This window comes from Rhinolophus ferrumequinum, chromosome 6 (assembly GCF_004115265.2).
Source record: "Rhinolophus ferrumequinum isolate MPI-CBG mRhiFer1 chromosome 6, mRhiFer1_v1.p, whole genome shotgun sequence".
Lineage (NCBI taxonomy): Eukaryota > Metazoa > Chordata > Mammalia > Chiroptera > Rhinolophidae > Rhinolophus > Rhinolophus ferrumequinum.
Window position 1 is genome coordinate 63,851,408 of NC_046289.1, and position 15,090 is coordinate 63,866,497.

At 42.1% G+C, this 15,090-nt stretch overlaps 1 protein-coding gene across 2 annotated transcripts in view; it reads right to left on the reverse strand.

Annotated features, from left to right (window-relative positions):
- Positions 1-1,387: 1,387 nt before the first annotated feature.
- Positions 1,388-15,090, reverse strand: part of RTF1 (RTF1 homolog, Paf1/RNA polymerase II complex component) — a 43,349-nt gene continuing 29,646 nt past the window's right edge. For both annotated transcript variants that reach the window (XM_033108960.1, XM_033108961.1), the window contains 13 exons: positions 14,649-14,760; positions 11,019-11,154; positions 10,364-10,541; positions 8,859-8,941; positions 7,502-7,589; positions 7,305-7,412; positions 6,658-6,735; positions 5,981-6,102; positions 5,740-5,797; positions 5,225-5,302; positions 4,658-4,753; positions 3,768-3,879; positions 1,388-3,522 (listed from right to left, as the gene is read on the reverse strand). In XM_033108960.1, coding sequence (XP_032964851.1) covers positions 3,416-3,522; positions 3,768-3,879; positions 4,658-4,753; positions 5,225-5,302; positions 5,740-5,797; positions 5,981-6,102; positions 6,658-6,735; positions 7,305-7,412; positions 7,502-7,589; positions 8,859-8,941; positions 10,364-10,541; positions 11,019-11,154; positions 14,649-14,760 — 1,356 coding nt within the window. In that variant the 3' untranslated portion in view covers positions 1,388-3,415. The remainder of the gene's footprint in view (positions 3,523-3,767; positions 3,880-4,657; positions 4,754-5,224; positions 5,303-5,739; positions 5,798-5,980; positions 6,103-6,657; positions 6,736-7,304; positions 7,413-7,501; positions 7,590-8,858; positions 8,942-10,363; positions 10,542-11,018; positions 11,155-14,648; positions 14,761-15,090) is intronic.

Below are 15,090 nucleotides of genomic sequence, written 5' to 3' on the forward strand. Positions count from 1 at the left end.
AGGCAGCAAGTGGCTGCCTCACAGCACCAGAAACAGCGAGATGAAGGGACTAGCCTGTCCTCTCCTCCAATCCCTGCTCTGTAGGGCCCAGGGAGCCCACTGCTCTCCACAGTATGGTCGTGGGAATGGCAGGAAATTGGAGAACTCATTGGACTCAGCTGCTGGGTGAGCCCCGGTGATCCACCTCTTCCAACCCCAGAGGCAGGTTTGGACTGGGCTCCAACCCTTGTGTGATTTTCACCTCCCACCCTTTCCCTCTCTAAAGGGGATTTTGCTTCCTAGCTAAAAACATTGAAAGGTTTGCAACAGCCTCAGGCAGTGAGTGGCTGTGTGAATCCCTTACAGATCTCCTTAGCTGGGGGGCATGAGGTAAAGGTAATCAGTATTTCCTCCATGGCCACACTCAAGACCCAGGGTTCCCTCTTTTAAGAAAACAGGATTGCAAAGGAACTGCTCCTAAGTAAACTGAAAGCTGGAAAGACTATAAACTCCCACTAGGTAGGGTTAGGCAGTGTATCAGGAGCCTACTTAGTTCTGTGAAAGCTGGGTGGGATCTTCCAAGGTAGAAAGGAAACCAGGCCCAGTGAAGGTCGCCCTGGCTCTAGACAACTGCCATACCAGAGACACTTCTAGGGAACCAGGCTGCTGAAGACTTGAAAACAGTGACTTTCACTTTTGGGGGTATAGAGCTAAGAGAATGGAAAGGAGAGAAGTGAAGCCAAAGAGAGGCTAGGACTTTCAAAACATGATTTTGAGTTGCCACTTAGGATGCAATCCTTGGATTAAATCTGATCCTCTTGTTAAAACAGGGCATAAAATTTATTTACAAATATCTGTACAGTTTGGGTGACAGGTCAGGATTTCACAGAAACAAAGAAAACAAAAGCATTCTTTTTGAAGGGAAGTTGCACCTGTCAGAAGCAAGACAGACAAACAGACCTATACATCATGAGCTAGGCATATGGACACCGGCCTTTTTGCTTCTTAGAAGGAAGTGAAAAATGTATATAACACTCTTAGGTAATACACCCTTCAACACTGAAACCACATTGGGGGTGGGGGGTGCTGTGTGTGTGTGTGTGTGTGTAGCAAGGGGCCCCTACAGCAATTTTCTAGCACAAGAAATATTGTGAACCACCAAGAAGCCCAGCTGATTCTATAATTTCATGTCTTATGCCTGGTCAAGCTCTCAGTTCAGAGGCCCTGTTTTAGCTGAGACTAGAGCTAAACCCTCAGTCTTGATTCCAATGACCAAGTAGGCTACTCAGGTGGTAAGTTGACTTTCGGTCTTCTTTGGTTGGTTTTTCTTCCTGCTGTTTTGGTGTCTCAGAACGAAAGTTTCAGCAGCTGCATGTGGGGAGGTAGTGGCAAAGCGGCTACAGTGTGATGCAGTTTTAATAAAAATTTTATTACACAGCCATAATATAATCAACACTTCTCCAAATCCAAATGATACTAAATACAGATCTACATGGTGGATCAGAATGACTCCCGCAAATTATATGGGTTCTATAATTTCATGTTTTTTAAAACCAGAAAGAGAAAAAAGTCCAAGTTCATCATGATAGGAGAGGTCCCAGCAGCCGCCAGGACTCTGCCGGAGTCCAGGCATGTTTAACAGTCTGTGATTCCACATTTACACAATAGTCTATAAAGGGTTTTTGGTCAATGGACTATTCAAGTATATATGATTTTAATGAGTCCATCACCACTCATTTGCCCAACTGAACTGTGTCACAGCTACCACATAGCTGTGTTACAGTCATATTTGTCAATTTTACAGTCACAATACTTTTAAAAAACCATCCATTACTGATTTTTTTTAAAATAAAAACGTTAAACTAAGTTAAAGCAACGCTGAGGCTCTACTAAACCCAGAAGAGTTATCAAGTTCATTTTTATGTTTAAATACAACTTAACTCCGTGATTTCCCATCATCCTACTTCCTTACAGAAAAGTAGGGTGAAGAAGTACAAAGCAGAACTTATAGATTACTCTCCCTCTTGTGGGAATCAGCAGCTCTCAGCTGTTTCTTTAGCTTAGTTCTTGGTATATATAGTCAGCTGTACTTTGTTCTGAAAAGATTTGTTAAATGCCACTTTTATTTACACTTGGAGCTTTACACCTGAGAATGATTATCAAGCAGTCAGCTTATCTCTTTTCAAACATTTCATAAAGACATACACACTTCTTTGCTGGCTTCACCCTAGCTGCACAACAATATATATGCTTACCATATATATATGTACACACACACACACACACACACACCCACACCCCAAACTGCACATGCTTGTAACATTTGCAACCTAAATCTTTTTATGTTCGTTCTCTCCACATCGTGGCAAATACTCTCTTAAAAACAAAACAAAACATTATTCTTGCTGAAACAGCTGTAAAACAGAATCACTAGGAAGGGACAAGTACATGGGGTGGGAAGAAGACTCACTCTGTATTTAGCCAAGAAGCTGTGGGCTGTGCCCACGGGATGAGCAATATACCTGCACTGCCCTCCCTGGTACCTGGCCATGGGCTTCCCTCCCATCTGCAAGGACACAGCCTACAGGGCAGGGGCCACACGGGGGAGTTTTCTCCAAGGTGGGGAGGTGATGGGGGAGGGGAAGTTACACAGCTACAGCAGTCAGGCCTGTTTAGTAAGAAGAATCACATTTAATGAGTTTCTTTCTTGCAGTTTCAGATGCTCAAGTACAGCTGAAAAAAATCTGAAACAGCTATAGACCCATGACAGACTGATACAAAGAGTACTGCATTTTTAAAAAATGATTAAAAAATCCACACTTACAGACACAAACACACACATACATACTCTCTCTCTCAAATAGAACCCCCCCGCCCTCCCCACAAATGTACACTTTTTGGGAAACTAAATTAGTTTTGAAAAGCCCTCTTCCACAGAGACGGGAAGAAGAGAGTGGTAAGGAGAGAGGAAGGAGGGCTGTAGGCGCCCAGAACCCACTCCCTCCACAAGGGCTGGATGCCAACTGTTCAATGGTTGGGTCCGAAGCAGCCCCCCGAGGAGACTGCACAATGCTGCTGCTATCACCACCAGGGGCTCCAGCAAGAACCCCAGCTCCATGGTAATACTGAATGCGTGCAGAGTGGCCAATGAACTGTGCTGGTTTAAAAAAAAAAAAAAAAAAAGGCAAACACAAATCTAAAGACATGGATAAAGCCCAAGAGAGCCCAGGTCCACACTGGGTGAGACCTGGTGGTTGGTGGGAGATGGTGTAGACAGGGAGGTCTATACAGCAAATGGTTTATATTACAGAGGACTGGCAGTTTCGAGTCTCTTCCCAGTTCTACTGCTGCTCCAGCCCAAAGAGGGCAAATCAAATGAAACGAGGAAGGCGGGGCACTGATGGGGCATGCAGGGTCAGAAGCAGCAGGCTGGTGCTCAGATAAGCCCCCGTCGTTTTTTGTAGTCTTCCAAGTTCAGCGATCTCCTTGGAGCCCCGTCCTTGGCTGGTGGAGCCTTGGAGGTGATGGCCAAAGCCTTTGACTCTATGGGAAAGAAGAGCAAATTGGCAGCAGAGGTAGGTATAAAGTCCTTTTTTTTAAGTCCTGTGCTATACTCCTTCAGGCAGCCTCCCTTGGCTGTCCCTCCCTCTTCCCTCTCGAAATACACCTGCAGCCACTATAAACACTGATGAGCAGACACCCCCATTTCTTCCCTAAAATAGGCTGTCTTGTAGGCGGAGAGGGCCATGGAGCCATCTGGGCCATTACAACCCCCCACCTTCACCTACCTGAGCTGGGAACTTGTAAATCAATCTTCACATCGAAATCGTGTACTTTGAACAAGTCTTCTGAGAGGTCACTGGCTGACTTAGAATTCAGATCTTTATCCTTTCCCTGACCCTGCAAGGTGAAGAGAAAAAACTAATTATAAAAGCATAAATGCAAGTGAACTTCGAGAAGAATAGCCACTAATGGTGAAAGCTCTTGCTCAAGTTCATTACATCTTCCTACTAAGGCCCATTTCTGATTCCTTTTCTCAGAGGGAGGAGACAGAAGTCCACAGACAAAGAGGTTTCTTTTCTGAAGCCGTAAAGCAAAGGGAGAAGGCAGGCTCATGTCTGTAGTGTGAGGGGAGAAAGCGTGGGCTTAAGACAACAAACCATCTTTTGACCCAAGATTTCATGAATTCCTGGGATAGTTTGAGCTCCACAGGAGAAGACGACCTAACTTAGGCAAGAAAAATCCTTCTAAATGCGGAGCTTCTGTGGGTTTAACATTTTAGTTTTCAAAGAGCTTTCACTTTTATGATTGTCTGATCCTTCCATGTCATCTTCTCCTCCTAATTATCCTGTGAGGTAGGTAGGGTATAGGGTATGATCCCCATTTTACGTCAGAGAAAACGTGGATCAGAAGGCTAGATGTCAGTTGCCTAAAGCCACAGTCAAGGCAAAGCCTTAGTTAAATAGTGGTGCTGGGTTTAGAATTTAGGTCATTTGACCAAAATTCAGTAGCTGTTTATTACATCTGTACATGACTGGGATGGAGAAAGGACAGCAAGTGGGACTCCATGTTCCTCCAGGTGGGAATATCAAACCCAAACTAGGTAAGGTGCTTGCTCTGGTGTCCGGGCCAGCAGCCGAGGTCCGTGGGCCACAGGGTAAGGTGGTGCTGCACTCACCTTGCTCATTTCCTTTGGAGCATCTGGTAACACTCCAGAACCGTATTTTGCATTCAACTGGGCCAAGATGGCAGCTTGAACAGCTGGGTCTCTGGACTGAGAGAGAAAAAAAGTTATTTTGGGTATTGTTCCACACTTGCTGGGTCCTCCTGCGATTCTTTCCCACTTATCACCACCCATCACAAACACCACAGTGGCCCCATTGGCAGCGCAGTGGGGTTGCCCTCAAGGCAGCAAGAGGAGGCAATTAAAAGCTTTGAAGCCCAGCCCAGGCAGGCCCTGGGTAGGCGACCCACACTACACAGTCCTAATGTGTGTGGCACTGGTAAACCCACCGCGGCACAGAGGGTTTAGTCTACAGGTTTCTATAAATCCATGCCAGGTTTTTACTACCTGTATGTCCTATAGCAAGATAAAAAAGGAAGTATCCAGACCCAAGAGTTTGAAGCAAGCGAATCCCACTAAGACTGAACATTATTTTTAACTTCTTTATTAATCTCCTCATGGAATTCATTTTATGTCCCAGAATCTAGGTCCTAACTAAAAACGTCCTCTTTAGGCACTCACATTAGACACGATAGTAGGTTTGCACTGCCGCCTGGTAAAGGGATCCATCTGTTGGTTTTTCATGTTGTGACTTTCAGCCTGAAACAGACAGCATGCATTACAGAACCGTATCTCCTTCCTCCCCACCCGCCCGCAACCATTATAAGCTTACATATAAATAACAGTCTTTTTACAAGGGCCTGAAAAAAGTCAAAAGCTGTTTATCATCTTTTTCCCTTCAAGAACACCAGGGAAGATATGGGGGCAACAACCCGAAGAACAAAACTGGAAACTGATAAAAATGAGTACTGTGGAGTACAACCTAAGGATGGAGAGGGGTAAGACAGAGCGAAGACTGCTGCTTTTTCTTATAAATTGTATGGGTGCACGTGCACACATAGAGAGAGTATGTATATGTTGAGTGTACGTGTTACTTCAATAATTTAAAAAATAAACTCAAGCAAGATGCAGAGATTTCATAGCATTTGATTAACTGAAATTATTTTCAGTGATCCAGATAAAGCTGTCTTACTCACCACCAGGGCCTTCTCAGATTCCACAATGTTCCACTCCCGGTTCCGCTGGTTGATGTAACTGAGGGTGAATAAGAGGAATGAGTCAGGGGGCTGTGAAGGGGGGAGGGAAGCTCGGAGCCCTGCGCCGGGAGCTACGTGGACCCCGTGCAGCACCTGCACAAGGCCACAGGCTCGCCTGCCATCGTGGCGAGGGCTGTGGGCCGAGGATAGGAGCTCAATCAAGACAGGCTCTGCGCCCCACCTGATGGCAGATATATTCTTGGTCCGCTGGCGGTCCAGGGCCTCCGCCCGCTCCTCCAGCTCGTTTAGCTGGTCTTGGATCTGCTTGGCCTTCTCCTGATCCCCCAGCTCCTCAGCCATGGCCTGCACAGACACAGGAGGGGGTTGGGGAGAGGCCTGGCTCTGTCCAAGTGTATCCTGACTTGCGGCACAGGCAAGATATTTTATGTGATGAACAAATGACAGGAGAGGTGGAAGAATACCGAGAACAAACTTTACGAATGCAAGGTATACTTTTGATTATAGTAGTAACACCTTCCTATATAACTACCTGGCTCTGGGTCCCTGGTAGCAGTGACGTGTAACATTAACCTTAGAACCCAGGCCTCGTAAGGCGACCTTACCCCAACATGGCTCACACCACCCTGATGTGAAGAATGGACAACCCCCCACCGCAGCTGGGCTTGGCAGTATTAGTTGTCTGTCCAAACCCAGTGCTGATACTACCCTGGGGTCTATGTGATTACACATAGAACTATGTAACTAGAAAGTAAGGAGAATGGAACAAGCAAGGTCAGTTTCAATTTATAGAAAATTTATAGAAAAGAAAATCCACCACTAACTTGGCAGAGGATGAACAAGTTTAATTTCCACATATCCTTATAGGACAGGGAAAGAGGTTCAAATAAAAGTCCTTACCTTCTCCTTTAGCAGCTGAGTCTTCTTCATAGCGTAGTTGGGTGGAGCTTTCCTGAACCTTTCTTTCTCTTTTACAATCTGTACCAGAGAGGAGATACCAGCAGTGAGGTATTCCTAAACTATTCTGTAGACCGGCTAAGTGAGCCCATTTTGGACGCAAACAGCTAGTTAAAAGGGGGCTGCTCTTCCTATAGCTGTGCCATGCCCCAGAGAGTGAGCGAGTTCATTCCAAGGGATACTATGCTGCTTCCGGGGTCACGGCGAGTCTTCTGGGACACTCTGAAGGAACATGCACCAATAAACAGCAGCAGCCCAAGGGCCTGGTACTGTAAGGCTAGCCACTGTCCAAGAGAACAAAGATCAAACAATTTTACCAACATGTTTTGGAGAAAGGAAATTACTGAAGGACCAAGCCTAGCATAATACAGACTCCTAAACCCTAAATACGCTTTAGCCTATGACTTCAGATGAGAACATATAAAAAAAATCTTGATAAACTATAAGAAGTAAGAGGCAATTATCAGTATTCCCTCATCCTCATCCTCATGCTAAAAGCATCAAAATATAGGGAATGAAAAGAAAGTCATGCTTTTCTCTAACACGGGTTCTTGATGAACTTCTGGGCTCTGGGGTACCAGGTTTCTTACCTCTTCAATGTCTTGGTCATTGAATTTATAATTAAGAGCTTCTTTAATAGATAATTCCTTCTTATTGATTTCATCTAGAGTGGGCAACTGCATGCCAGCAGAGAACATCTGGACCAAAACAAGATAAAAGGTTATTAACGAGAGATTCTGGAAAGAGATATTCTCAGTTTCTGTGAACGATTGCTAGGTGCACTTACTGCTTCTTTCCACTTCATGAATTCGCTTTCAGTGAATTCTTGGTTTGAGACAAACTCTAGGCGGAACACTCGTTGGTCATTGCCATGTCTACATGAAAAAGAGACAGCAGCTCCAATAATGGGTACATTGACTGCAGTACCAGCAAAGCAACCCTACGACACTGTGTACTCCTGTCTGTGTGGTTTTCAATCCTGGCTGCACTATCATCTAGGGAGATTTATGAAAATTCCTACGCCAAAGCATCATTGTAGATTAGCTGCATCAGAATCTCTGGGAGTAGGAACCAGGCACCAAAATTAAACAAACAATAAAACCTCCTAGGTTGTTCTAATGGGCAGCCAGGATTAAGCAAAGCTAGCACTGGAACCACATGGACTTGGCCAGTACTTCAAAAGAACATTTACAATAAAATTTGTCATAGTCAATTGGCATCCAGAATATGAAATATTATTTATACAAATATCTGAATAACAAAGAAACTATTCCCTAGCAAGGAAGAACAGTAACTTTCTACTGACCCCTGTGCTGGCAGAATTAAGTGAATCAGTGCCATTCTCATATCGTGTTGCCCCGAAAATAAGAGCTAACCAGAAAATAAGCCCTAGCGAGATTTCTCAGATGACATCCCCTGAACATAAGCCCTAATGCATCTTTTGGAGCAAATAAGACCTGGTCTTATTTTCGGGGAAAAGCAGTAGGGACAGTCACTTGCTGCATGTCATGGTCACTGCCCACCCCAACTTGTTCTTTTTAAACAGACCAGGAGAGATGATGGGGATGGGAGAAGGGAACGGAGACTCCACAGAGACCAACTTAGGCTGTGGTAGAGCTGTGTCTATTACCTGCTATTTGCAGTGATCATAGCAAACTGCTTTTATTCCTTCCTATATGGGGCTTTAGAATTTTCAGGCTCCAAGAAGGCAAGGATTTGTGTGTGTCTATTTTGTTCTTGCCTCTATCCTGATGCCTAGAACAGTGGCACATAGCAGGCATTCAGTAAATATCACGTTACGGAAAAGGAAACTAAGTCCAGAAAGATGACCTGACTTGCCAAAGAGCAGGTTGGTGACAAAGCCAGAATCAGAAGCAAGCCTCCTGACCATGCTCAGGAAATGCCTGTGGGGCTCTGGGAGGAGGGGTCTCACAACCGGACTTCTACCTTTTATAAATCTTACCACTTCATATGTCTGATTTCCCCTATGACAGAGATCTATCCCACTTTCCCTATAAGCAATGGCAGAATACAAGTTTCCCTCCAAGTCCCCTAAAACCATCACACTAAGAGAGAATAACACCCACACAGGCAGGGCCTATTTGCAGAGGGAGCAGAAGCTGCCACAGAAGCACCTCTCCTACCGTAGTTGTAGCCCTTTGTTTGTTCTGGTGCCACCAAGCTGGTAAACTTTGGCAGTTTCCACAACACCTGTGATCTCAGCAACCTAAGTGGAAGGACAGAGACAACAGTCAGAAACAGAGCTCCCACACCACTTTCCTTGGCTCCGTCTACCTGAATACAGACAAGTGAGAGGAGCCCCACAGCTGAAAGCTGTTCTGGCACCTTCCTCGGGTTTAGAACTGATGGCCAAGCATGAGGAGCCCTGTGCCAGAGTCAGCAAGCATCAGGAGAGGAGGCAGTTAGCCTGGTGGGGCTCGTTAGAAGCTTCCCCTCCAATTTAATTATACCTTCCTAGGGGGATGTACTTGGGATTTCAGAGGTCAGCTTTATCAACCAAATGTGAAGACCACGGAGGTCAGTTTCTGTTGCCGAGCTTTCTGGGACATGTTATGGCTGCTCCTTAGAGGAGGAGGTAAACACCTGTTAAAACCATACAACCCAGAACAAAAACAAACACACAGAAAATGAAAAAAATCAAATAGCTATGTTCTAGTTATCCAGACCACAGAAGCAGCTCTGAAACCCACAAAATAACCTCTACTAGGTTGGAAGGGTTTTTTTTTAATTTTTTTACAACCTCAATATAATTCCCTGTTCCAAAAGTCACTTAATATGTAACATGGAATATTTTCATTTACAGCAGGTCCTCGAATGTCATTTGTTGTAGTGTTATAAGGAGAAAAAAAAAAAAGATTTCCAGTCCGGGCCATTGTATGTGTGGTTTGCATGTTTTCTCCATGTCTGCATGGGTTTTCTCTGGGGACTCCAGTTTCCTCCCACATTCAAAAGATGTGCATGTGAGGTGAATTGGTGTGTGTAAATTGTCCCAGTCTGAGAGAGAGAGAGAGAAAGAGAACCCTGTGATGGAAGGGTGTCCTGTTCAGGGAGGATTCGCCCCCTTGTGCTCGGAGCTACTAGGACAGGCTCCAGCCACTCGTGATCGTAAAACTGGAGGTAAGTGAGTTGAAAAATCATTACCTTACTTGTTTTTATTAATCTTTCTTAAATGTATGTATAACTCAAGTTTATGAGTATTTCAATGTTTAGTATTAGAAGTGTTTGCGATCTCTATTTAGAAGTTTGGTGATTTTTTTTGACCAGAAATAATGCCATAGGAACTTAACTCTCGTTTATATCAATTAGCCTATGGTAAAACTGGTTTTGTTGTACGTTGTTTCACTTAAAGTCGCAGTTTCCAAGAACCTGCTGATGAAGTTTAGTGAGCACTTACTGTATTTTTCATATGAGCAAGCTTCTAGATTATGTAACTTGCAATGAATACTTCAGGTCATGCACGATCCTTGGTTACCTTAAACTGTCACTATAATCAGGGCATCCTGATTGGAGTCTATTTTCCCATCAATGGTGGCAGAAGAGTGACAAATTTGTTCAGTAGTTCCTACTCCCAGTCGAGAACCATTACATTTAAAACATGGACAATTGTCCAAAGCAAGAAAACACTAACCCGGTAAACTGGTTTGCTGTTGTGGTTTCCAATGCCAATCCGTACAAAACATCCTGTGACAGTTTTAGCAAAGAAGGGCATGTGACACCAACGTTCTAGCTTATGCCGTGACAATCGAACCCGATTCAACTCTTCAGGTAAGGAGACTGGTTGTGATTTTGGAGGGATCTCTTCTTTCCTGTGAGGAACAAAGGGCACTAGGAAAAGTGTTCATCATAAAAACCAATCAAGATAAATAATACCAACTTCTTAAAACTTAACACAACTAAGATACATGCATTTAAGGCAGTAGGAGAAATAAATGAATCAATAAGAAAGAGTAACAACAGACTCCTATTCCTCACTAGTGGTGTGAACTGTCTTGAATAAGGCTGCCGTCCCAGATAACCTATCAGGAAGAAAACTAATGGAAGCTCCTGGCCAATGTGAGGGTGACATGAAGTCAGTTTGTACCTGCTGGGCCCACATGAAACGTCCAGGGGTATAGGCCAAGAGCCAAATTTTGGGGCCGATGTATTGGGAAACGCAGTTCAGCAATGCAGGGTACTCAACTGAACAAAATTCACAGCCCACATGGCGATTCTGGAAACTACACTAGCTTCTCCTCTAAGAACCCACCTATCCTAAATATTAGACCAAAATGTACATCGCTTACTCTTCTTCTTCATCGGATGACGACGTTCGGGAGGAACGGTCAGACTTTTCACTGGACTTGTCATCCTCTTCTTCCTCCTCATCGTCGGAGTACACCTCACTGGTTTTTAATGGCTGTTTTTTGGCAAGGAGCTCAGCTAAAACGAAAGGGGAAACGTTTACTTTGCCCCGGTAGACAAAAAAAGGGCTGGGAAATTATAGCTAAGTGGGCAGAACGGATCACCAACTCTACTGACAGTTGTCTTTTACTGCACTCAAGCCACCTGAAGATGGGCAGGAAAGAAGGGGAAAGTTGTTTATGATGTTTTTAGAGAATCTTTGAGGAAAACTTGATATGGTAACTGTCTCAACTACTCCATTTTGTTGTTGTAGACACAAAATAGCTATAGACAATTATGAGACAAATGGCATTATTGTATTCCAATAAAATTTTATTTATAAAAAGGTAGTTTATCAACCACTGCTCCTCACAAAACTAAGGAGTGATTTCTAGGACATACAGTTAAGTGATAAAAGCAAAGCAGAGAAAAGTGTGTATAGTGTGCTACCATTAATCAGAGACAGAAGGTGAATCTGTGTCCTTTAGTTTAGAAAAAAGGGGAAACGATATAAAAAAATTTTTTAAATGGTTACCTATCATGGGAGGAAGGCAAGGAATGAAATAGAAAGTATATAAAAGTTAAACTTTTTGAATAACCTTGTTCAGTAGATTTGACTTTGGAACATTGTATTTTATATAATCATAAAACAAAATAATAATACAAAATCATGTCTACACATCACAAGCAAAATGAAAGAGTATTAATTTGATGGCACCACTACACAAAAAGGAACTATAACAAGCGACTTTAAAATATAGCCATTGGAAAGGCACTCTATAAACCAATGGAATAGAAAGCCCAGAAATAAACCCTTGCATATATGGTCAAATTGTTTTCAACAAGGTCGTCAAGGCAATTCAGGGGGGAAACAACAGTCTTTTCAAACAAAATGGTGCTGGAAAAACTGGGTATCCCACATGCAAAAAATGAGAGAGACAGAGAGAGAGAGAGAGAAGTTTTCCAGTACATCAGCACACCACATATACCATATATAAAAATTAGCTCAAAATGGATCAAAGAATTACATATAACAGCTAAAACTATAATGAAATTCTGAAAAGAAAACAGAGGAAAAGCTTCATGACCCTGGATTTGGAATAATTTCTTGGATATGACACCAAAAGCACAGGCAACAAAAGAAAACAAATTAAGTTAAATTGTACTTCATCAAAATTAAAAACTTCTATGTATTAAATGACACTGTCAAGAGTGAAAAGACTATAGAATGGGAAAAAATATGTGCAAATCAGATATATGATAAGGATTAATATTCAAAGTATATAAAGAACTCATACAATTCAAAAACAACAAAAAGTTGTTGATTAAAAAATGGGGGGAAAAAAGGGCAAAAGATTTGAATAGGCATTTCATCAATGAAGTTATCCAAATAGCCAATAAGCGCATGGAAAGATGCTCAACATCATTAGGAAAATGCAAATCAAAGCCACAATGGGATACCACTTCATGTGCACTAGGATGGCTACTATCAAAAAGACAATTATCAAGTGTTGGTGAGGATGGGTAAAAAGTGGAACCCTCATACATTGCTGGCAGGAATGCAAAATGGTGAAGAAAACAGTCTGACAGTTTCTCAAAAGGTCAAACATAAGAGTTAGCTACCATATGCTTCAACAATTCCACTCCTAAGTATATACTCAAGAGAAGTAAAAAATGTGTCTACCCAACAACTTACACACATATTTATAGCAGCATTATTCAAAATAGTAAAAAAGTGGAAACAACACAAATGTCTATCGAGGTGAATGGATAAATGTTTACCCATACAATGGAATATTATTCAGACACAAAAAGGAAGTATTGATATATGCTAAAATATGGATGAACCTAGAAAACATTATGCTAAATGAAAGAAGCCAGGCACAAAAGACCATATATTGTATGATTCCATTTATATGAAATGTCCAGAATAGGCAAATTTATAGAGATAGAAAGTAGATTAGTGGTTGCCTAGGGCTGGGGGATGATAGGCCTGGGGTAGGTGGCTAGGAGATACGGGGTTTCTTTTTAGGGTAATGAAACATCCTAAAATCCATTGAGTTTTATTGTATAGCTCTACGAACATACTAGAGGCCATTGCCTTGTTTTATTTTAATGAGTAAATAATATAGTACCTTAATTATATCTCAATAAAGTTGTTATAAAAAATAAAACAAGACAAAAATCCTTGGGATCCTGATTTTGAAATCGATTTATCAGCATGAGGCTAATGATAAATTTTATCCTTTAAAAAAAATAAATAAAATCCTAGCTCTGTACAATGAGAAGGCTTAGACATAACATCCAACTCAGTAGCATGTGTGCTCCTCGTGTCTAGACTGTGGTGTCTAAATACAGTTTCTCATAAAAAAGGAACCAGGGTTCCTTGGAGAAATGGCTGATTCCAGATCCAGAAAGCAAGAAAACTATTAAAGACGACTGAGGTCTCATGTCAAAAGGACTCAATCTACTAACTAGTTCAAGATGGGACAATATGAGTCTCAAAAATGATAACTGCAATGGATTGAAAAATACAAAGTATCTTAAAATCCTTGAGTTCACAAGGATATTAAAAAAAAACCAACAAACCTCACTGGTCACCTTTGGAAGTTAAAGAACTATTTCATTCATTTGAAAACTAGTAAAGGAAAAACAACAACAACAAGCATTTATTCTGCCTTTTCTACACAAAAGGTACCTGGTGCTAACTAAATAACTAAAGAAAAGTTTCTCTTTATAGAAATAGATCAGATAATAAATGAAGAAAGAATGCTGGATTAGAATATCACCATTGCACAACTCATAATGAATGAAATGATCTAGGTCATGACTATCAACAGCTGCTGAGGTAGAACATATTACTATTTCCAATTCTTCGCCCTTCTCAGTACCCATGCCCTTTGTTTGCCATGTGACTCAGTCGTTCCTCCTAGCCATTAATGTTGGGCTTGGTCATGTCACTTGCTTTGGCCCATGGAATGTGGACACACCTGACACTGCCAATTCCAAGTCTAGGCCTTAAGAGGCGTCTCATGTTTCTGCTTGCCCTTATTACACTCTTCTGCTATCACCAGGAGAAGAATGTGGCTTGGATACACTGGAGAGAGATAGTTGGAACAGACCTAGTCCTAACCTGCGGCCAGGGGACAATCCCAGCTGAACTACTGATGTATGAACAGGAACAAATGACTGTTTCTCTGAGTTTGGGTCAGGTTGTTATTTCACATGATTGTGGTAAAAGCTAAGTGAGAGCTGGTAATATCACAAAATGAGAGACAAGCAGTTATTATGTGTCTCCTGATGGTAGTATATACCACCACCTAAAACTTATTTACCTTCCTAAAAAATCAAAGAACAAAATAGAAACAGGACAAATCCAAATTTGTCCAATTTTCTAGCTCTAACTACAAATTATACTATACTCTGTATATGTTTGGAATTCCTCATAATAAAGGGAAAAAAATAAAAACAGGCACAAAAGTCAAATCATATGAACAAAGACACAAAGTAACCATTACATTTTCCCCACTCACCTGTTCTATTCTTCCGTTTTTCTCGCTCTGCTTTTAGCTCCTCCATGGCTTGAGATTTCTTATCTAATTTCTCATCCCGTTTGGAACGCCGTTCCTTGTTGTGGGATGTTACCTGGGAAGAGAAAGATACGTAGGATGGCTCTTTTTACCAACTGCTGATGATAAGGTTTTCTATACTCGACAATTAATCATTCAGTTCTTATCTATAGTGGCTGCAGAAACTGAAACTTGTTTAAAGGTAGAGAGCATCCTCTTGTGGACAAAGAGGATAGAGCAGTAAAATCAGCCCTTATCTTACAAAGCCTAAGAATTACAGGAATAAGCACTTTTGGGAAGGCACCCCAGATCATAGCTCATATTTGTTGATATTGTCAACAAAGCTTTTAGTGGTAAATATAGAGATGACTAATTTTCCCAGCTATATTTACTACCAAGTCCAGGA